Below are 24,547 nucleotides of genomic sequence, written 5' to 3' on the forward strand. Positions count from 1 at the left end.
ATTCTCTCTCTCTCTCTCTCTCTCTCTCTCTCTCTCTCTCTCTCTCTCTCTCTCTCTCTCTCTCTCTCTCTCTCTCTCTCTCTCTCTCTCCCCCCCCCTCCCTCCACCCCTCTCTCGCCGGCATTCCCTTCCCTTCCCTTCCCTGACGTCACCGCTGGGTGGGCGGGGCGTGGCGTTGTTGACAGACGGCACGGAGGAGGATGGAAGAAAGAAAAGCCTCTCTCTCTCTATCTCTCCCACTCACTCACTCACTCAGTCGCCGCTGCCTGTGTGTTTTTCCCACTGGTACCAAAATGGCTGGTGGTGGTCGTAGCGTTCATTGTCTAGGATGGTTAGCACTGTAGATCCATCTACACAATCTACTAGGAATACACACTATATCTCATCACTGTATTCGGACCGTTAGGTTTAAGCCTAACATCTCGATTCTCCTTAAAAGGTAAACAAAATATATATGCATGTGCATGTTTTTATGCTGCAGCATCATCATCATCATCATCATCATCTATCGGCGTTTGATTGACACTTGTGTGATCGACCGATATCGCATGGATGCATTGGATGGATCGCCAGTCGATATCGCTGCGACGCTGCGTGTGTGTGTGTGTGTGTTTGTTGACGGTTGCACATTGTCAGAATTATATTAGGCTATGTTGTTTGTTTTGTATCAGATTGCTCAAATGACCGTGGTGGTGGATCCGTCCTCCTGCAGTGTGTGTGTGTGTGTGTGTGTGTGTGTGTGTGTGTGTGTGTGACTGGACTGCAGATTGACGCTCAGTCAGAAGGTTGTCTGTCTGTCTGTCTGTCTGTCTGTCTAGTCTGTTACTGGCGACATTGTAGCGACATTGAAACAACACATTGCCAATATAACAGCGACATTTTGGCGACATTGTAGCTTAATGATAACACCTGACAAACATATTGTAGCGACACTGTTGGTTTTTTAAACAGCCTGATCTAAATAAACTCACTTTACTTGCTATTTGATATAATAATTACATTTTAACTCTCAGATCCACGTACACCCCTGCAAGGGTCCACTTGGTTCCATTTGTATTTTGTACACTCTCAGAGTTGCACGCCCCTGCAAGGGGTCCATTTGGTTCCATTTGTACAATCAGAGTTACACACCCCTGTAAAGGGTAATGTGTGCACTCTACAGTCACCGGCAAAAGGGTCCATTTGGTTCCTAAACTCCAATTTATTTAGCTGGGGACCCCCTGGAACCCCCCCCAAGAACCCGTAGTATGGACCAGGGCCCCACATTGAGAACCGTATGGCCCACCTGACCTAATACAGTATCTAGGCTATAGTATATTTGTGTAAAATTGTGCTTTTAAACACTATTGTTTTAACTATAGTGGCCTTTCGGTCACTTTAGGTCAAATATATTTTTTGTTTTTTACACAAACGTCGTGGACGTGACCTAAATTACGGTATTACACAGACTTCCGTCTAAATTGCAGCTTCCCTGCGTCTTATAATTGAAGACTCAGTCAACAGGCTGTTATCATTGGTGGGAGAAAGAAAAGTATTCAGATTATTTTTACTTATAGTAAAAGGGCCTATCGAGACATGAGACCAGATTCTCCGGATGTCTTCTGAATCATGACAGTTTTCTGGGGGAAAAAAACATATGTTTCTATGTCAGTGGTTCTCAGACTATTTCATGAATAAATAATATATGTCATTGACCGCCGGCCCCCCATCTGAAAATATGTCGTTCTAGCCAAGGACCTCCACAGAAGCAAATATATGAGTTAAAAATGTTTCCTGTGAAACAATATATAATCAAAAATTTAGCACAGGTTTTCACGATATTTATATTTAAAGTAGACCTATAACGTATCAAAAATGGAACTCCTCGAAGTATCCCCTGGAGTAAATGTACTTACTTTCCACTACTGGGTGTCTGATGTTATATATATAGTAACGTCAGCGTGCGTTGTTGTACACAGTGATAGTTAGAAAGTCTGGCCTTTTCTGTTACGTGTGTGCAGAGCACCTCATCCACATCCCTTCATACAGTGGCGTGCACAGACATTTAGAGGGGCAGGTGCTCAAGTGAAAAAAGGGTAGCCTGGTTAATAAACCAGTCCGAATCAGCCGTTGGCAAAAAAAGAATTGCCTGCCGGCGGATTACGGTCTGGAGAGGCTCAATTGTACGCCTATTTCCTACACCAGAGAAATGGGGCGGCCAATCGGGACACGGTATGCAATATGGGCGGGCTTTGGTACAGTGACTTTCAATGCTTGAGACCTTTGACTGACAGTAGCTCTGACCAATTGCGTCAAAGAGAAAATGTTTCAACCCGCCCCCCTGGAAATGAAATCCAAGCTGAGCCAGACTAATATCCCGCGGTCCGTGCGATATTAGTCTGGTTTATTAACCAGGCTAAAAAAGGGCACCTTGTGCAGTTCCTTTTTTGGGCGGGAACCCATTTTGGTGCTTTAGCTATTGAAAAATAGCAGATCTACAAGCTCATAGCGCGCCAACGAGTGGCGCGCTACGAGCTTGTAGGTCTGCTATTTATTTTACCTCTGAGAGGTTCCTGCAGGAACAACATATATTCAGATGGGGGTCGTGGGCCAATTACATATTATTACATTATTACAATTACATTTTTGGGGTCCTTGACATGAAATATTATTCACCACTGATACTTCTGTATCAGTGGTGAATAATATTTCATGAAATTCAGAAAACTGTCCAGGTTGATCAGTTCTGTCGGACTTGTCCGCGGGGTGACTGTGTTGTGGGGGGCGAGCTTTCCAGTATTCGTCCATTGACATCATAATAATGTGCTTTGAAGTCTGAATGATGTGCCCTGGCAGGCTGGCTTGTGTAGTGCATTGTGCTCATTATCCATAATTCATAACAGCTGGTGGTTGGTTCATCATCATACACAGCTGTTGTGATTGGACGGCTCTGTTGCAGAGCAGTCCTGCGGCAGTCCTAGTCCACCTCATGCAGGCTTTAGTTTACAGTATCAAAGAGCATATTGTGTTTTATGACTGGCGTACACTAAGCGATATTGGTTAATTATTAAAGGGTTTATAGTTCAGATCTTTATGGACTTAAAGCTGTAGGAAGTAGCAGTTTTCGTTCCACTTTGACCCCTCTGTCACACATAGGGCTTTCACTTCTAGTGATTTTTACGAGTTGACTAGTTGCCTAGTTTACTAGTCGACTAGTTGTTTAACTAGGCCTACCTATTATGTAAAATAATCACACCTGTGTGAAGTGAGGGGCGCTCTTCTCATCTTACAACAATGTAATGATGTAGATTCTGCTAAACAAAACAAACATTGATTTATCTTCATTGTCAATGGCGTTCTTAACCCATTTAGACCTGAGGACGATTCTACAAATGTCTTCTAAATCCTGACAGTTTTCTGAAAAACTGTTTTTCTATGTCAGTGGTTCTCAAACTATTTCATGTCAAGGAAAATGTTCGCTCTGAAAGAATATATTCAAACAGTTGGGCCACATTTTCATTATTTTTCAAAAATAGCAGACCTACAAGCTCATAGCGCGGCACTCTGTGCCGCACTATGAGCTTGTAGATCTGCTATTTTTCAACAGCTAAAGTACAACATAATAATAAGGGGGCCCGCCCAAAATGGGTTAAAACAAACATTGAACTAAAAACAAACATTAAACCTGTATATAGGAGGGGCCCCTCAAAAATAAAGTAAAGAATTGCATATCATTTTTGGGGTCCTTGACATGAAAAGGGTTGAGCACCGCTGATAATAGAAACATAGGTATTTCAGAAAACTGTCAGGATTTAGAAGACATTTTCTAAATTTCGGATTCACGTCTAAATGGGTTAAGTACATGTACTTAGTTACTTCACACCACTGAATGTAACACTGGGGTGTGTTCTTGTTGTGATGAGTTGGCTCGCCCGGCCTCCATGTTGTCTTTGTTGCTAGTTGCAACATGCAGCGTCTGGTTGCGGTATATGTGTGTGACTGTGATCATCATATTATGATACATCTCTATATCAGTGGTTTTCAACCCTTTTCATATCAAGGCCCATTTTTTTGAGTGGTGCAACCACTCCCTTCCGGAGCTATGCGTGTGGGTGGGTGGGTGCCTGGGTCTGAGCACGAAAACAGCATGGTTGTTTTTCACCACCTGTGCGCAACCTAACACACGCACATATTAACTTAACTGTATGCATATATGATGATTCCGCCAGTACAGTACAGTGACTGTGACAGTACAGCACAGCACAGCACAGCACAGTACAGTACAGTACAGTACAGTACAGTACAGTACAGTACAGTACAGTACAGTACAGTACAGTACAGTACAGTACAGTACAGTACAGTACAGTAGAGCAAAGTTTCCCAACCACCGGCCGGTCCGCGGGAAATGTGCCACTGGTACACGAGAAGGGAATCCCAAGTTTTCCCGTTGTATCAAATCCATTTGAAAACACGACAAATGTGTGGGGGGGGGGGGGATGACGACGACTGCTTGCCGATTTTCCAAACAGCGGATGAAAGGTTGACTCCGTTCGAATGTAAATACCAAGGATTCGTCAGCGGACGTGTCACTGACGAATCCTTGGTAATCCATGGCTTCGAGTCAGTGTTAATAGTCCGGGAGCTAGACCCAGCCCTCATAGCAATTTTTGCTACCTTTTTTTCACTATTATTTCCTGTTAGCATATACCATGGGCCATCTCAAAATGAAGGGACCACTCCCAACTCGGGGCCGTTTGGTTTCAGGGGCCCAAAAACCCCTTTTTTGGTATATGTCTCTGGCGAAATTGTGTAAAGGCAAATAAAAAATCACTAAAATTACATAAATACACAAGAAGTGTGAAATTTGGCATGGAGTATCCTGACACATAGGGGTAAGTATCAGAATAGGATTTTGGGGCTATCTACCATTGTATTCTTAAATATGACCTACATCATCCTCAGAAACACAAAAATATACACTGTCCGCTTAACAAATAACAACAAAGATGGTTATTTTCCAGCACATTAGGGTGAATATAACTGCCTCACTTGTATATAGAAAACTTCCCATATCCTTAAGCTTCAATTTAAGCCCAAGATGACCTCTCTATCTTGAAGATTACTCTTTCTGTGGCCAAAATGCTGCACTATACCTCAAATCGGAGACATTTTCATTATCAGTCACTATAGCCTTCCAGAGTCCTAGAATGTAACGATAGGTTCACATGTTCTGCAACTACTGCTGTCTGAAGTTAGAAACATGAATACTACAGCAGGAACACAAATGCCTTTTATTATATTTATATTTATTTATTATATTATATGCACATAATAGCTTGTTTTAGTACATAGCCTATCAATAGTCACCCAAATCAATGTGCACCCAAATGTAACAGTGACCGAGTTAAAGACAAAGGGAGACACAACATAAAAATACTGTATGACAAGGGGGCATCAGATTCCTTGTTTTTCTTTTTCTTTCTTTTTTTCATAATTTATCAAAGAAATCAAAGAAAACAACAAAAACAACCACAACAAAATAATTGTTATACCACTGCATATTTTAAACCTTAAATTCACAACCCTTCCATATTGACAACTACTTTAGGTTTATTCATCATCAGATTCATCTTCCTCCTCCTCTTCATCATCAGAATCATTCATATGTGTATGAATTTCTTCTAGGTCATCCTCGTCTGTCCCCTCTTCAGACAACACATCAATGAGGGCTTTGGGGATGACGTCACCTTCAAACCATAGAGGCTCTAGTTTGCCATTTTCTGAGTTCAGATGAAACCCATGGTCAAGAGGTGATGGAATTTCTGGGTTATTCTCATGAGCCCTCTTCCAGATGCATACCTGCATTTGACATGCTGCAAGAGGACCCTCTTGCATGGTGGAAAAGTTGAAAGGTCAAGGGAGAGACCTGGTCGAAGCTCGAGGCTTGAGCCACACATTTTCTTCACCTTGATCTCTCTTGCCTCATCCACACGCTTCACTCGAGGACCAAAGCTATAGAGGCGACAGGTGAACTTTTCAACACCAGTTAGCACAAGCCCATCAAGTTCCCAAGAGTTCCCCACTGCGGCAAAGATCTGAATGAACTTAGAATGCTGATTCAGAAGCTTGATGGGTCGCACCTTTCCTTTGCCTTTGAATGCAGAGGTGCAGTCAGCACCAGTGAAGGCATGCAAGGCCAGCAAAGCTGAAATATGCTCTTGTGAATAATCTTCAGCCAGCTGGTTGATGTTAATCAGCTTATCTCCCATGTCAAATATGACATCAACTGTGAAGGATTTGGCATAATAGAGGAGAATGAAGAAAATGTCAGAGTCTCTGGCTCTGACTCGGACAGTTTTGATGTGAGGCATTGTGTTTTGGATGTGATTGATGTAGATGATCACCCTCACATCAGTTTCTTCATGTGTTGAATTCAGATCAGGTAGAAGTGCTTTGGAAATCACTCCAGCTTGAGCTTCTATCCTGAAAGCTTGACCAGCCTCAATGAAGATGATGGGCCTTCGGAGTATCTCTTCCATCATATCTGGAGAGCTCCAGTGCTCGAGAATTAGATGTATGAGTGACTTCTTGTTGTCATCATTTGTGAGGAAACCTTTCCAATCTGCAGGTCGGCGAACATTCAGACCATTAACTATGTACCGCTCACCACAACCTCTGCGATCCCTCTAAGCTGATTTTGAGAAAGTGGAGCTCCCTTCTCCTGGTCAATGTGGTCTCATTGTAGATGGTAATGCCACATTCTATATGAGCAATGTGCCCCAGACAATGAAGACTATATCAGAGAGCATCTTCAAAAGTCAACCTACTGCTGCAGAAACAGTATTCAGTACTGACACTTATGTTGACCGACTTCATTCACCAAAATCAGCTGAGAGGGATCGCAGAGGTTGTGGTGAGCGGTACATAGTTAATGGTCTGAATGTTCGCCGACCTGCAGATTGGAAAGGTTTCCTCACAAATGATGACAACAAGAAGTCACTCATACATCTAATTCTCGAGCACTGGAGCTCTCCAGATATGACGGAAGAGATACTCCGAAGGCCCATCATCTTCATTGAGGCTGGTCAAGCTTTCAGGATAGAAGCTCAAGCTGGAGTGATTTCCAAAGCACTTCTACCTGATCTGAATTCAACACATGAAGAAACTGATGTGAGGGTGATCATCTACATCAATCACATCCAAAGCACAATGCCTCACATCAAAACTGTCCGAGTCAGAGCCAGAGACTCTGACATTTTCTTCATTCTCCTCTATTATGCCAAATCCTTCACAGTTGATGTCATATTTGACATGGGAGATAAGCTGATTAACATCAACCAGCTGGCTGAAGATTATTCACAAGAACATATTTCAGCTTTGCTGGCCTTGCATGCCTTCACTGGTGCTGACTGCACCTCTGCATTCAAAGGCAAAGGAAAGGTGCGACCCATCAAGCTTCTGAATCAGCATTCTAAGTTCATTCAGATCTTTGCCGCAGTGGGGAACTCTTGGGAACTTGATGGGCTTGTGCTAACTGGTGTTGAAGAGTTCACCTGTCGCCTCTATAGCTTTGGTCCTCGAGTGAAGCGTGTGGATGAGGCAAGAGAGATCAAGGTGAAGAAAATGTGTGGCTCAAGCCTCGAGCTTCGACCAGGTCTCTCCCTTGACCTTTCAACTTTTCCACCATGCAAGAGGGTCCTCTTGCAGCATGTCAAAAGAGTTAACTTCCAGGTATGCATCTGGAAGAGGGCTCATGAGAATAACCCAGAAATTCCATCACCTCTTGACCATGGGTTTCATCTGAACTCAGAAAATGGCAAACTAGAGCCTCTATGGTTTGAAGGTGACGTCACCCCCAAAGCCCTCATTGATGTGTTGTCTGAAGAGGGGACAGACGAGGATGACCTAGAAGAAATTCATACACATATGAATGATTCTGATGATGAAGAGGAGGAGGAAGATGAATCTGATGATGAATAAACCTAAAGTAGTTATGGAAGGGTTGTGAATTTAAGGTTTAAAATATGCAGTGGTATAACAATTATTTTGTTGTGGTTGTTTTTGTTGTTTTCTTTGATTTCTTTGATAAATTATGAAAAAAAGAAAGAAAAAGAAAAACAAGGAATCTGATGCCCCCTTGTCATACAGTATTTTTATGTTGTGTCTCCCTTTGTCTTTAACTCGGTCACTGTTACATTTGGGTGCACATTGATTTGGGTGACTATTGATAGGCTATGTACTGAAACAAGCTATTATGTGCATATAATGTAATAAATAAATATAAATATAATAAAAGGCATTTGTGTTCCTGCTGTAGTATTCATGTTTCTAACTTCAGACAGCAGTAGTTGCAGAACATGTGAACCTATTGTTACATTCTAGGACTCTGGAAGGCTATAGTGACTGATAATGAAAATGTCTCCGATTTGAGGTATAGTGCAGCATTTTGGCCACAGAAAGAGTAATCTTCAAGATAGAGAGGTCATCTTGGGCTTAAATTGAAGCTTAAGGATATGGGAAGTTTTCTATATACAAGTGAGGCAGTTATATTCACCCTAATGTGCTGGAAAATAACCATCTTTGTTGTTATTTGTTAAGCGGACAGTGTATATTTTTGTGTTTCTGAGGATGATGTAGGTCATATTTAAGAATACAATGGTAGATAGCCCCAAAATCCTATTCTGATACTTACCCCTATGTGTCAGGATACTCCATGCCAAATTTCACACTTCCATGTGTATTTATGTAATTTTAGTGATTTTTTATTTGCCTTTACACAATTTCGCCAGAGACATATACCAAAAAAGGGGTTTTTGGGCCCCTGAAACCAAACGGCCCCGAGTTGGGAGTGGTCCCTTCATTTTGAGATGGCCCATGGTATATGCTAACAGGAAATAATAGTGAAAAAAAGGTAGCAAAAATTGCTATGAGGGCTGGGTCTAGCTCCCGGACTATAATTACTTCCGTGTGTTGCATAGCATAACAGTGACATCACTGTCCAATCCTTGGTATCTTTACCGTGTGCTCAGCGGGTAGCAGCAGCGGATCATCAAGAATATAGGCTGCAGCCTATATTTATTACGATCGCGCTAATGAAACAAAACACCACACGGTGACGGTACAGGATTATTATTTCATGTCAAAACATTCAAGTATCAGAAGATGATGTTGCCCAGGTAAAGTAATGGGTCACACTGCATGTTTAACTCTTCCACATGTCCAAAAGCATTTCTGAAAAAGTATATTATATATATATATTTTTTTTAACATACTATCATTGCCGATATAACGCCATTTAGGTCAATGATATAACATTATGTTGTGATATGATAATAATATATCAGTGGGTAGCCTATTTAACCCATTTTGGGCGGGAACCCCTTTTGGTGTTAGCATTATGCTATGCTTTAGCTATTGAAAAATAGCAGATCTACAAGCTCCCCCCCCTAGGCCGGTCCGCGAAAATTTTATGAACTGTCAGCCGGTCCGTGACAATGCAAAGGTTGGGAACCCCTGCAGTAGAGGGTGCAGTAGAGGGACCTCCACACGGTAACTCTGTCATTTCTCAACCATTTTGGACGCGGGGCGGCTCGCCGGAACCTGGCCGGCACCCTGGGTGCGTTCCTGTGGGTCTGGAATCCCCCCCCCCCCACACACACACAGAGTTGCACCACTCACTTCACACGGGTGTGATTTTTCTATTCTGCATTCGAGCCACAGAACCACCATTGATGACATTTAGCCTCACGGACCCAAAACAAAATAATATTTCGTTGGGTAGCCAATTGTTTTTTCACCACCCTTTTTACACATTCTCTGCCGTCGTGTCCTACTGACTCACCTGCCAGTGAGGAGCCTCCGTCGGGGCGACGTCGTAGAGCCTAAAGGTGCAAAATTCAGACTTGCATAATTAAATATTCGCCTCGGTTCGTCCCGTTTGTGCTGCGCCAGGTCGCGCCGATCCCGTTTGCAACGCGCTCGCGCAACTTTTATTCGTCCTGCTCCTCCCGCCCAACACTCCCCACTGACAGGTGCCCCCAATCATGCAATCATACATGCAATCATGACAACATATCACCCTCCCCGCCGGGCCTCCCTCTCCTCAACAGAGACGCAATTCATAGCTATACTAGCAATAATGACAATAGTATAGCATTGTAGCTAGGGATGCACGATTAATCGGTAGCATGATCGGAATTTGGCCATATCGGCCTTAAAAATGCCACAACGGTCTCAAAATAATACTGATTATGTAATCGGTTTTCACCAGCAAAAAAATAAATCTACATTTGATTTGTGTACTCATGTCATTCAGTCATGCAGCTGTGAAAACAGATGATTTGTGTACTCATGTCATTCAGTAGTCATGCAGTTGTGAAAACAGACAAGAGTATATGCTATTTATTGATTGATTTAATACTTTATTAACAGGCTTTGGGACAAGTCCCTATAGGGCCCAGGCTGGTTTCCATTGTGGTCCTCTGTATAATATCGGAATCGGTCAGAATCGGTATCGGCACTAGATATGACCCTGAAAATACTCTGAGATCGGATATCGGTCAAATCATTTCATAATTGTGCACTCCTAATTGTAGCATATTGTTCCATGGAAACGATACAGTGGTGTTCAACCAGTGGTCCTTGAGGGGGGTTCCAGTCTTCCAGATAGAGTGTTGCTAACCAAATGGACCCCTATCTTTTTTTTTTTTTTTTAAGATATATTTTTGCGGCTTACGCCTTTTATTGATTTTTGAAGGGACAGACAGTAGGCTGACAGGAAACGGGAGAGAGATGGGGGGATGACATGCAGTAAAGGCCGTGTCGGGTCCGGGAGTCGAACCCGCGGCACACTGCGACTGGATTACCAGTCCGGTGCCCAGACCGTTACGCTACGGCCTGGGCCTGGACCCCTATCTTTAACTGAACTATAAGATATCGTTAAACATCGGCATTACTTTAAAGTCCACACACAACTATAGAGAATGTAGAAGAGTTGCTGTTTTTGATCAACATTTGCCTGTTATCTTTCCTATGATATAACACATCAATAGGCTACACAGCATGGAATTGTGCTCAAAATCGTATCCAACGACAACAAATACTCTAAATCCAGGCTCTCATCAGAGGCTACACGTCATCCAGACGGTGGTCTGTGGCTTAAAGTCAGAATAAATAATGGGCCTTGATATGAAAAGGTTGAAAACCCGCTGATATACAAGTAACCATAAGCTGTGTTCCTTTGGTGAAATGAGTAAGACTATAGTCCTAGTGTGTATTTGGGTTATGACTGGGATGTGACGTGTGTTATATGGACATATATGGCAAGTCAAACAATAACACAAATATAGCCTTCCGCCAGGCGTGCGAGGCTATATGACACAGACAGACAGACAGACAGACAGAGTGGCCACACATACTGTATACAGTGTTGAGAATGACACGTCCCTTTCGCAGTGATTCACTCATCGTTTGTCACTTCAGAAATAAAAGCTATTACGGGCTATATCTGGTGGGTGACATGTCCTGAGGGAGGGAGGGATGGAGGCAGGCGGGCGGGCGGGCGGGCGGGCGGGCGGGCAGGCAGGCAAGCAGGCAACGTGCATGCTTTACTGATTTTTCTTTGGCGGCCGTCTCCGAGTTATCACACACGCACACACACACACACGCACACACACACACATTCATTCAAAAATAGCAGATCTACAACCTCACACCGTGTCACTTCATGCCACGCTGCAAGCTTGTAGATCTGCTATTTTGGAAGAAAAGTTATCATGACATTTTATGCAAATCTTACAATATTTCTGAAGCAAACACGTTTTTTGAGATTGGGTGGTGGTGGGGGGGGGGGGGGGGGGGGGGGATTGTCTCTATCGCCAAATAATACATAATCATTTTGGGGGGTGTCAAATACAGAACATTCTGGGGGTCCTTGACATGATAAAGGTTGAGATTGAACCAGTGACATAGAAACACAGGGTTTTTTCTGAAAACTGTCAGGATTTAGAAGACATTTGTAGAATCTTAGAGGTCTTACTATAGGGTTAAAGCTGCTGCAACAGTATTCTTAGTGTCTATATGGCTCCGTGCCATGTGATACGAAGGAGCAAAACAATGTTGTGGCAAAGCTTAATTTAGCCGTTGGATTCCTATAGCCTCTGGAATTATATATGTATTCATAGTATTCATAGCAGCAATGCAGTTGGGCCAGAGATACTGTACTGTACTGTACTGTACTGTACTGTACTGTACTGTACTGTACTGTACTGTACTGTACTGTACTGTACTGTACTGTACTGTACTGTACTGTACTGTACTGTACTGCATGTGGCCAACAGCATTCATTTATGCTCTGTCGCAGCACGTCAGCGTGCCAAAAATAGCGGACCAACAATGCGTTGCATCTGCGACACGTTGAGAACTCGTAGGCCTGCCATGAATTGGGCTTCAAATAGACTGTGGTTGTACTGGTCAGCTCCCAGTACAACAGTATCAGACTGTGGTTGTACTGGTCAGCTCCCAGTACAACAGTATCAGACTGTGGTTGTACTGGTCAGCTCCCAGTACAACAGTATCAGACTGTGGTTGTACTGGTCAGCTCCCAGTACAACAGTATCAGACTGTGGTTGTACTGGTCAGCTCCCAGTACAACAGTATCAGACTGTGGTTGTACTGGTCAGCTCCCAGTACAACAGTATCAGACTGTGGTTGTACCGGTCAGCTCCCAGTACAACAGTATCAGACTGTGATTGTACTGGTCAGCTCCCATTACAACAGTATCAGACTGTGGTTGTACTGGTCAGCTCCCATTACAACAGTATCAGACTGTGATTGTACTGGTCAGCTCCCATTAAAACAGTATCAGACTGTGGTTGTACTGGTCAGCTCCCATTACAACAGTATCAGACTGTGGTTGTACTGGTCAGCTCCCAGTGACCGACAGTATCAGACTGTGATTGTACTGGTCAGCTCCCAGTGACCGACAGTATCAGACTGTGGTTGTACTGGTCAGCTCCCAGTACAACAGTATCAGACTGTGGTTGTACTGGTCAGCTCCCATTACAACAGTATCAGACTGTGGTTGTACTGGTCAGCTCCCATTACAACAGTATCAGACTGTGGTTGTACTGGTCAGCTCCCAGTACAACAGTATCAGACTGTGCTTTTACTGGTCAGCTCCCATTACAACAGTATCAGACTGTGCTTTTACTGGTCAGCTCACATTACAACAGTATCAGACTGTGGTTGTACTGGTCAGCTCCCATTACAACAGTATCAGACTGTGGTTGTACTGGTCAGCTCCCATTACAACAGTATCAGACTGTGGTTGTACTGGTCAGCTCCCATTACAACAGTATCAGACTGTGGTTGTACTGGTCAGCTCCCATTACAACAGTATCAGACTGTGCTTTTACTGGTCAGCTCCCAGTACAACATTATCAGACTGTGGTTGTACTGGTCAGCTCCCATTACAACAGTATCAGACTGTGCTTTTACTGGTCAGCTCCCATTACAACAGTATCAGACTGTGGTTGTACTGGTCAGCTCCCATTACAACAGTATCAGACTGTGCTTTTACTGGTCAGCTCCCATTGCAACAGTATCAGACTGTGGTTGTACTGGTCAGCTCCCATTACAACAGTATCAGACTGTGGTTGTACTGGTCAGCTCCCATTACAACAGTATCAGACTGTGCTTTTACTGGTCAGCTCCCAGTACAACATTATCAGACTGTGGTTGTACTGGTCAGCTCCCATTGCAACAGTATCAGACTGTGGTTGTACTGGTCAGCTCCCATTACAACAGTATCAGACTGTGGTTGTACTGGTCAGCTCCCAGTACAACAGTATCAGACTGTGGTTGTACTGCTCAGCTCCCATTACAACAGTATCAAACTGTGGTTGTACTGGTCAGCTCCCAGTGACCGGCAGCAATAGAGTGCATTGTACAGTACTCCGCCACTACAAGGGGGGATGTTGTTGTTGTGAGTGGGTGCGGAATGAATACTCAATCACCCACAATGCCTCAGAAGTAGCTCTCTCAGCTTGTTGCTATGGAGACAGCCTCCCACGAACTGCAGCAGGGCTGAATGGAGGCCTTGTTGACCTTTTTTACTGCCCATGAAGAATTGTATTTTTTTGTAAAATGACAAAGATATGTGCTAACCTTTTCTGGTTAGAGGACTACGAAAATCTGGAATTTTATTTTAGGAAAGGTATTTTTGCTTTAGCCGACTTTTTATGCAAAGCGTGGGAAAAAAGGCAGAATGTTTTGTTTGTGTAAAAAGAAAAAAGAAAAAGAAAAACTGTTTCTTGTACACAATGCAATATTGAAGCAATGATTTGTATGGTGTGTCATATAAGTGCATGTGGGCTGGGCGCCTTGGGTGCATGACACAAAAATAAAGAATACAGTACATCTATCTATTATTACATTTAGTATTAGGGATGTCCCGATCAGGTTTATTTGCGCCATGATCAGATTCCGATCATTAGAAGAGGACGTGATCAGACCTGATTTCCGATCGCGGGATTGCATCGGGACAACCCTAATTTATATTGAGTGTGAATGGATGGATGAATGAATGGATGGATTGATGGATGGATGGATTGATGGATGAATGGATGGATGGATGGCTGGATGGATGAATGAATGGATGGATGGATGGATGGATGGATGGATGGATGGATGAACGGAGGGGCGGCAGTGGCTCAGAGGTATAACAGCCGGATGTGGATCCCAGTTCGATCCCTGTGGGCTCCCCCAGGGTTGGTGTCAAAGTGTCTTTGAGTAAGACTCTGAACCCATAATTGCTCCCGATGTGCAGGTTGGTCCCTTGCATGGTTTCCTCCGCCATCGGTGTGTGTGTGTGTGTGTGTGTGTGTGTGTGTGTGTGTGTGTGTGTGTGTGTGTGTGTGTGTGTGTGTGTGTGTGTGTGTGTGTGTGTGTGTGTGTGTGTGTGTGTGTGTGTGTGTGTGTGTGTGTGTGTGTGTGTGTGTGTGTGTGTGTGTGTGTGTGTGCACGCGTGCGTTTGAATGCGTGTGTATGTGATTGTGTGTGTCTTGGCCCGTAGCACTTGCGCCCTATAGCCCCGACCACCTTACAGGCCTGCAAAGGCTTATGTAACTTTTATGTAGACATAGCACCATTTATAGCATTGTATACCCATACCTAACTTGAGTAAACTAAAGACCTGGAGGCGTGATCAATGCTCTTTGGCCACTCAGAATAGCCAAATGGCATTGATCACGCCTCCAGGTCTTTAGTTTACTCAAGTTAGGGAATAAGACCTGGTACTTAAGACAAGCAAAATACAGCCCATATGTTTCTATGTCGGTGGTGCTCAAACTATTTCATGTCAAGGAGCCCCAGAATTACGTATATGTATTTGCCCGCCGACCCCCATCTGGAAATATGTAGTTCCAGGACCCCCCCACTGCCGGAAGCAAAGATTTACAACACATTTTCACGATTTTTCAAGAAAATAGCGGATCTATTAATTTATTGATCTATTCTTCAACAGTTAAAGTACAACATAATGCTTCAAAACACCAAAAGGGGTTCCCGACCCAGAATGGATTAAGAGCGTCTGCTTAAAAAAGCCTAAATGCCAAAATTGTAAACTGTGTGTGTTACAGGTAGTGGTCACTGAGCGGTCATCATGGACACCACCACCTCCATCAAGATGACCACGCTGGCCATCCAGAATCTCTTCTCCTACGTGGAGGAGGAGAACCTGTCGGCCATGAAGGCTCACCTGGACCGCTTCAAGGACGTGGACGGACGCAGCGACGTGAGTCATGCACGCACGCGCGCACACGCCTGCACACACACGCCACGCACAAGGGTACACCCAGACGTACGCGGCAGTGGGGGGGGGGGGGCACTATATTCCCACACTCACTCCAGAGGGCCACTATATTCCCACACTCACTCCAGAGGGCCACTATATTCCCACACTCACTCCAGAGGGCCACTATATTCCCACACTCACTCCAGAGGGCCACTATATTTCCACACTCACTCCAGAGGGCCACTATAGTCCCACACTCACTCCAGAGGGCCACTATATTCCCACACTCACTCCAGAGGGCCACTATATTCCCACACTCACTCCAGAGGGCCACTATATTCCCACACTCACTCCAGAGGGCCACTATATTCCCACACTCACTCCAGAGGGCCACTATATTTCCACACTCACTCCAGAGGGCCACTATAGTCCCACACTCACTCCAGAGGGCCACTATAGTTCCACACTCAGGGCTACTATAGTTCCACACTCGCTCCAGAGGGCCACTATATTCCCACACTCGCTCCAGAGGGCCACTATAGTTCCACACTCGCTCCAGAGGGCCACTATATTTCCACACTCAGTTTTTTCAACAATTCTTCTACATTTTCTAGTTGTGTAAATTAAGTAGGCCTAATGCAGATGTTTAATAATTATTTAACTCTTGATAGTGTATTGTATACCCTCAAGAGTTAAAGATCTCTATGAGGGTTCATTTGGTTACCAACTCTCCATCATTTAGCTGGGGACCGCCTGGAACCCCTTCAAGGACCACGGGCGGTCCCCGGACCTGACATACACACCTTTTGTATCAAAACAAATGTTTAGCATGTGTGGAAACCTGGATCTGATATAATAACGCATTAAGAGCTGAGCTCGATTCTACAAAATGTCTTCTTAAATCCTATAACAGTTTTCAGGTTTCTATGTCCGACTGTCCGTATAGTTCTATTTTCTTCATGCCAGGGACTCCCAAAATTGTGTTTAGCCGTAGCCGCTGACCCCCATCTCAAAATATGTTGTTCTCAGGGACTCCCAGAAGCAAAGATAGGAATTAAAAATGATTGCTGTGAAAGAATATAATATATATTCAAAGATTTGCATGCCTTTTCACGACTTAACAAGAAAAAAAAGCAGATCTACAAGCTTGTAGCGCGGCACTCGGTGTCACGCTATGAGCTTGTAGATCTATGCTATGTTCCAACAGCTAAAGTTTAAAAATAATGGTTACAAGTTGTTAAAAGCGAAGGTGGCACAGATGCGTCCCTGGGCTTGGCGGGAACCCCTTTTGGTGTTTTAAGTATTATGTTATACTTTAGCTATTGAAAATATCAGATCTACAAGCTCTACAAGCTACGAGCTTGTAGATCTGTTATTTCTGATAAATCGTGAAAATATGGCGCAAAGCTTTGAACGTTTTTAACTCAAATATTTGCTTCTGGAGGGGGGTCCCTGGAACAACATATTTTCAGATGGGGGTTGGCGGCCCAATTACATAATAAAATCTTGGGGGTCCTTGACATGAACATGTTTGAGAATACGACTTAGACATAGAAACATGGGTGTGTATTTATTTGTGTGTGTGTGTGTGTGTGTGTGTGTGTGTGTGTGTGTGTGTGTGTGTGTGTGTGTGTGTGTGTGTGTGTGTGTGTGTGTGTGTGTGTGTGTGTGTGTGTGTGTGTGTGTGTGTGTGTGTGTGTGTGTGTGTGTGTGTGTGTGTTTGTGTGTGTGTGTGCAGAACGGACAGACTCCGCTGATGTTGGCGTCGGAGCAGGGCAGTCTGGACATTGTTCAGGAGCTGATCAGGAGAGGAGCCGACGTCAACCTGGATGATGTGGTGAGAGATACTCTCTCTCTCTCTCTCTCTCTCTCTCTCTCTCTCTCTCTCCCCCCGGGTTCAGTTGCCATAGGCTACGGTTTCTAGGATACTGGGTGGAATTAATCATCTTTTCCCATACACAGAACCAGCGACTTGTGTCTGGTTCCCGTGGCAACCGGTGACTCTCCCTCTCATCACCTTTCCATCTCTCTGTAAATGGACAATGATCGATCAATCAATCAATCAATCAATCAATCAATCAATCAATCAATCCACAATGACAAGTGATACATATCAAATTGTGGAATATATGAAGTGTATTCTCTCTCTCTCTCTCTCAATATCAATATCAATCGATCAATGTATGTGGGGAGAAATGTCCTTCAATACGAGCTGAGAAATACTGTACTGTACTGCAGAGTGGAAACCCAGCCAATAGACCTGAGGACGATTCTACAAATGCCTTCTAAATCCTGACAGTTTTCTGATGTTTCAAAAATAGCAGACCTACAAGCACGGCACTCGGTGCCGGCACCTTGTAGCTTGTAGGTCTGCTATTTCTCAACAGCTAAAGCATAACATAATGCTATAAACAACAAAAGGGGTTCCCGCCCTGAATTGGTTAAAGACAACGGACAAAGCCAACAGCCGAGTTGACAAATCATGACAATATACAAAAGAATGTTGGTCCGAACAAATAATAAGAAAGAAGAAAAAGAAACACAGTTTTTCCTTCTTTCTAATTATTTTGTTCGGCCCAAAAATATATATTTATTGTCATGATTTGTCAACTCGGCTGTTGTCTTTGTCCGATTCTTAAATGTCTATAAATAAATATTTGCTGCTCATAGACTTTTCAGAAAGTATTTATTTAAAGACGTTTACGCCGCGGACAAAGCCAACTCTTGTCGTGACATGACAACAAACACAATTTTTCGGGCTGAACAAATAATTAGAAAGAAGAAGAAAACGGAAGGTTACACTTTTTTGTTGTTTTTCTTCTTTGTAATTATTTGTTTGGTCCAACATATTGTGTGTGTTGTCATGATTTGTCACGACAAGAGTTGGCTTTGTACGACGCTTATAAGGTCTTTAAATAAATACGTTTTGAAATGTCTATGGAAAAAATGCATTGGGAACTATTTCCTGGGCCTGGCGTCGTCATGAAAGGGGGCGGGACTGTGACGCTCTATTATGACCAGCATTGTTACTTTTCAGGATTCAAATGAAGAAAAAAAACAACAAAAAAGCTAAATTATACGATCTACAATCGGCAAATTTTTGTGTGTCACTTCAGTATGACAAAGTATTATAAGGCATTCCTAAATAACAAAAAAGTAAATAATGTAAGACAATACTAAAGGTTTCTGCTCGACAGCAACGATATGACTATATGGAAGCAGTGTGGCCCATAGGAGCCTGTCTCCTGTTTCTGTGTCCGTAAAAGTTCTGTCCTGTATACTATTATGCTCACTGAGTCTGAACGAAAATACATTGCATGGATGCAACTGGGAAGTATCCTCAGTGATGTATCCCAAAGTCATCGGGGTTTCGAGGTCTCGCGAACATCATACCCCTCACTCAGGTGACCCAGCCGTGGTGAACAAGTCCCGACAGACCCACTAGGGAAAGACCAGGGCCGCACAATCCGTTGGAACCACTGCAGAACTACTATGCCGGGACTGAGAGGTACAATTATGGAGGGACTAGGCTCTGTGGGTTGCCTCCTGTCCGGGCCCCTCCTACGTCTCACCAGGTCCACTCCTGCTCTCACCAGGAGTACAGCGAGGACCTGTGCGTTGCACCAGACTCCCAGCACCAGACACTTCATTCAGGAGTGGTGGATTCTTGAGCCGGAATGGTTCTGCAGGCAACGGTAGCACTGCAGGCTCCATTTAAGGTTTTTGGGCTTCCTCCTCACGGAGGACTCAGGCTGGGGCGCTAGCCCATACTGCTCCTGGGGTGCCGTCTACATTCCGGCTGTCACCCGTCTCTCCGGTGGTCACCAGACTATACCTGGTTGTCACATATAGTCTATTCCTGAGTCACTATAAATATATTTTAATCCGTGGTCCCCTGTGCCCCCCCACAAAATGACCGGAACTACTTAATATTTCACCAAAACACGGGACTCGGGCAATCAATTAATACAGTTGCAACAACTATATTAATGGAAAGTATTTCATACAGCTTAAGTTCAAATCTGAACTATCCCTTTAATGACTCATTGTATTTTATGTGATGTTGACGTTTGCATAACTATACATTTTTGGAAAGGGTATTGTGTAAGGAATCAGAAAATCAATGTTCCCATTTGCCCAGATGTCTGTGGGGCCATATTGGAATTTACAAAATGGCCACCGTAAAATGTACGTTTTGTAATAAATAAATAAATAAGCTAGAACATTGATTTTAATTGCTAAACCTACATTTTCAGCATCAAGGAATCCAATGTTGGTAGTTACGAAGCTACAAAAAAAAAATCAACATTAACCCTTAGATGCATGACTGGGTCCAAAATGACCTGGTGTGGTTAGTCAGCTTCACTATGTAATTTTGTTGGATTTATTTTTTTAAGATTTGCATAACTATAAATTTTTGGAAAGGGTAGGAATCATTTACATTTTCCCAGAAGTCTGTAAAAATGTATGTTTTGTAATATCTTGGCTTCTAAATAAGTTGGAACATTGATTGTAATGGCTAAACCTATATTTTCAGGGTCAAGGAATCCAATGGTCCAAGTTACTATTTCATTTTTTGTATCATCCCACTGAAATACATAATCCACCATATGGGTAAAAAACAGCACAGCACAGCCCAGGCAGTCAGTCAGATACTTTCTGGTCAACATCATGTGTAATCATAGCCATAATCTATCATAATGATAGGCATCATCATAATCATCATCATCAGCTTGGGAATCGTCATCGCATGACACATGTCAGTATAGGACTATAGGGTAAGTAAGACCTTACCGTTGCAGGAACATCTGCCTGAAGAACAGTCAGATTTACACTTGCATTGGACGATCTCAAGGCCTTTGGGGCTGTGAAGACCTCTGTGGTCGTTGGTTTCAGCATGCCATCAAGTGTTTGAAGGACCCATTTCCCAGCGGATCCAGCTGTCGATCCTGCGGAGCAATGGCTGCTTGTGCCCATGCCCTTATTTGGACATGGACTCTCAACATGTGCTGCTTCAGAGCTCCAGGTGTGGCCCCAGTGAATGCAAGGCTGGCAAAGCCTTTTCTCTTTCTTTACCTAGAGCTCGCCACAGTGGTTCAATCTGCACAACACCAGGCAGAGGCCATAGAAATGGACGTGTTCTTCAGCAAGAGGTCTTAGTTTGCTGTGACTAGTACTAAAACGTCCGTATCTGGGGAGGTAAATACCAACTGTGCATCAGGTGGGTTTAGCTGTGAAGCTTCTTTGTGTTTTTTCCCCCTCAAAGACCAGGTCTTTGTATCCAGAAGCAGACGATCAGCTTGGATCCTAACCTCCCACGGGGCAGCACACCTAAACCTAAAATGCGGTTGTCTTAACGCACCCCTCACCAACCTTATGTCTAACCAATGAATAGTCTAAACTAAGTATGCACCCCCTGTTGTACTCTAGAGTTCTGGTTTATTTTTATGTTGCCATCAGCCTTGCAAACGGGTCCTTGGTCTCCTTCAGATCTCTAACTCTAGTCACAGCAAACGATGACCTCTTGCTGAAGAACACGTCCATTTCTATGGCCTCTGGTGCCGTGCAGATTGAACCACTGTGGCGAGCTCTAGGTAAAGAAAGAGCAAAGGCTGGGCCCAGCCTTTGTCCCCAATATATAGGCAAGGCAACCTGGCTGCAGGTTGCCTTGCCTAGTCCTTTGTATGTGCAGCTTACTCAGCCAAGGGTATCAACATCAAGACAATCCCTGAACTGCGATGGCATCTGTTCTGCAAACATAGAGCAGAAAGTGACAAGCTCCCTCCAACACCTGGAGCTCTGAAGTCCATGTCCAAACAAGGGCATGAGCACAAGCAGCCATTTCTCTGCAGGATCGACAGCTGGATCCCCTGCAAAATGGGTACTTAAAACACTTGGATGGCATGCTGAAACCAACGACCACAGAGGTCCTCACAGCCCAAAGGCCATTCTTGAGATGTCGTCTCAACCATTACTCAATGGCTCTGGTCTCTGACCCCGCGGTGGATATTTTGACATTCAGTTTTTTTTTGTCTTTGGAATGTTGCCACTACTGTTGGAGCAGCCATACACTAAACAGGTTCATCTCGATGTTCTGGGCATCTTTGTAATGTTAGTGTTAGTAAAAAGCAGGTAAAAGTAACGTTTGAGGCAGACTAACATCAGTCACTATACCCTTCACTGTAGTAGAAGCGGTGCGCCTGGTGAGGGTTTAAACCCCGCAGCTATGTCGAGTCCGCCTACAGGAAATACGTAAGCTGCGACCATGAGACCCGTTTCTGAATTTGCCTATACTGACATGTGTCAGTGCAGCAGCCAGTGTCAGAACGATGCACAGAAGTGATGATGATGATGATTATGATGATGATGCATAGAGGCTGTTTATGATTACACGTCATGATGTTTAAGATGGTTACATAAACATCCAAAGTTGACAATAAAAGAGATGTTCTCTCTGGGGTGCCCACTGGCCAAGTGGTCCAGGCGCATGGCACATATAGGTTTGGCCTGACAGCATGTCGCACGTTTGAGTCCCATTCATGACGACCTTTGCTGTGTGTCTCTCCCCTTCTCTCTCTCCCTCTTTCCTGTCTATCTTCACTTGATACTATCAATAAAGGCAGAAAACTTGAACAATGCTCCATCTTATTTAGAAGATAACAACAACAAAATATAACATATATTATACGGCTGTCATTTTGTAAATTCCAATATGGCCGCCATATACACATCTGGGCAAATGCAAACATTGATTTTTTGATTCCTCAGACAATACCCTTTCCAAAAAATGTATCTATATGCAAATTAAAAACAAAAAAAACAATCACCAATTACATTTATTTTTTCTGATTCCTTACATAATACCCATTCCAAAAATGTGTAGTTATGCAAAAAAATCAGACAACACTTTAAATCAAAGCATAAGGGACCTGACTACTATAGTGTGTATTGTATCTTCGGTAGGCGTACTGCTTTGGCAATATAGGTTTCTCATCTGTTATGTCAATAATGCTCTCTCTCTCTCACTCTCTCTCTCTCTCTCTCTCTCTCTCTCTCTCTCTCTCTCTCTCTGTGTGTCTCTATGTCTGTCTCTCTCTCCAGGACTGTTGGTCAGCTCTGATCTCAGCAGCCAAGGAGGGTCATGTGGAGGTGGTCAAGGAGCTGCTGGAGAGCAGTGCTTACATAGAGCACAGAGACATGGTGAACACACGCACACGCACACACGCACACACCCCTTATAACCTCGGGTCACCAGACTTTCCACCTCGGAGGAAAGCCTGGTCTTTGTTCGTAAATCCGGTCTAGACCGTTTTAAACCAGTTTAGACTGGATGATGATGAATGCAAAATAAAAACCTTGGAATCACTTTGTTTTGGTTCCCCACCTGTTTGTTTTTAGTCTTGTCAGTCATTACAAGGTTTGAATGAAAGATGGATATACCAAACAGACTATAGCCTACCAAGAAGTAGGCCTACTTTAAAAAAATAAAATAATACGTTTTCTAAATCATGAGAATTTTCTGAAAACCTCGTGTTTCTGTACCAGTGGTTCTCAGTATTATGTCAAGGACCCCAAAAATGACATGTAATTGGCCACCGACCCCATCTGAAAATAAGTAGTTCCAGGGACCCCCCCAGAAGAAAAGATTTGAGTTATAAACATTCACTCTGAAATAATTTATATTCCAAATTTGTCCTACGGAAACATTAATAATGTCATAACCGAGTGCACCGCTCCACAGGCTGGGAGCGTCGATTGAGCAACATTCTATGTCATTTCCGGGTTGGGACGTCATCCAAAGTGGTCCCCCTCCATTTTAACCCATTTTGACCTGAGATCAGATTAAAAAAATGTCTTCTTTCTTTTCAAGATCTTTTTATTGAAGTTTTTTCTTTTTTTACAAACAAACCCAGGGGCAAGCATTAGACAGAGACATATATCATATATCATATATCAAATATGAAATAAAAATAAAAAATAAAGCTCGATCCCCTATCCCACCCACCCCCCACCCACAATCCCAAGGATAGTTGGAAAATACATATATTGGAAAATACATATATATATATCTATATACGAAATACATGCATACATAGTTAATGTAATGTAAATAAAAATAATAAAGCAGATTTTACTAGCAGAGCAGAATTTGTTTCAGTTGTGGTTGGCGTGGCCGAGGCACGGCACGGCACACTATACCGTTTGTGTGTTGTGGTAAAATGTCATAAACGGAGCCCAGGTTTTGTAAAACTTTTTTTCAGAGCCGGCAATTGAAAACCTTAACATCTCCAACTCGAGACAGGACATTATATCACGAAGCCACTGACAGAGCACGGGCGGGGCAGCATCCTTCCATTTGAACAGAATGGCACGCCTAGCGAGCAATAAGGCAAAGTCGACCATACGACACTCTATGCGTGTTAGAGGAAGGTCATCCCTTCCAGCAGTGCCAAGGAGAGCCATTAAGGGATCTGGGTCTAGATTTTGGTGTAAAATGTTGGACAGAGTCTTGAACACATTGCCCCAAAATGGTTGTAATTTTGGACACATCCAATACTGATGGAACAGAGTTGCATCTCCGCTCTTGCACTTGTCACAGGTAGGACTTACGTCAGGATAAATACTAGCCAGTTTAGCCTTAGACATATGAGCTCTATGGACTATTTTAAACTGCACTAAGCAATGTCTTGCACAGAGAGAGGACCTGTGTATAGAAGAGAAAACAGAATCCCATACTTCCTCAGACAGTGTGAGCCCCAGATCATGTTCCCAGTC

General features: G+C 43.5%; 1 protein-coding gene across 4 annotated transcripts in view; it reads left to right on the forward strand.

Annotated features, from left to right (window-relative positions):
* Positions 1–278: 278 nt before the first annotated feature.
* Positions 279–24,547, forward strand: part of kidins220b (kinase D-interacting substrate 220b) — a 123,231-nt gene continuing 98,962 nt past the window's right edge. For all 4 annotated transcript variants that reach the window (XM_083790008.1, XM_083790006.1, XM_083790009.1 and 1 more), the window contains exons 1-4: positions 279–439; positions 15,618–15,772; positions 17,511–17,609; positions 22,874–22,972. In XM_083790008.1, coding sequence (XP_083646134.1) covers positions 15,641–15,772; positions 17,511–17,609; positions 22,874–22,972 — 330 coding nt within the window. In that variant the 5' untranslated portion in view covers positions 279–439; positions 15,618–15,640. The remainder of the gene's footprint in view (positions 440–15,617; positions 15,773–17,510; positions 17,610–22,873; positions 22,973–24,547) is intronic.

The sequence above is a fragment of the Protomyctophum parallelum genome (genome assembly GCF_964188405.1).
Source record: "Protomyctophum parallelum genome assembly, chromosome: 19".
Classification (NCBI taxonomy): domain Eukaryota; kingdom Metazoa; phylum Chordata; class Actinopteri; order Myctophiformes; family Myctophidae; genus Protomyctophum; species Protomyctophum parallelum.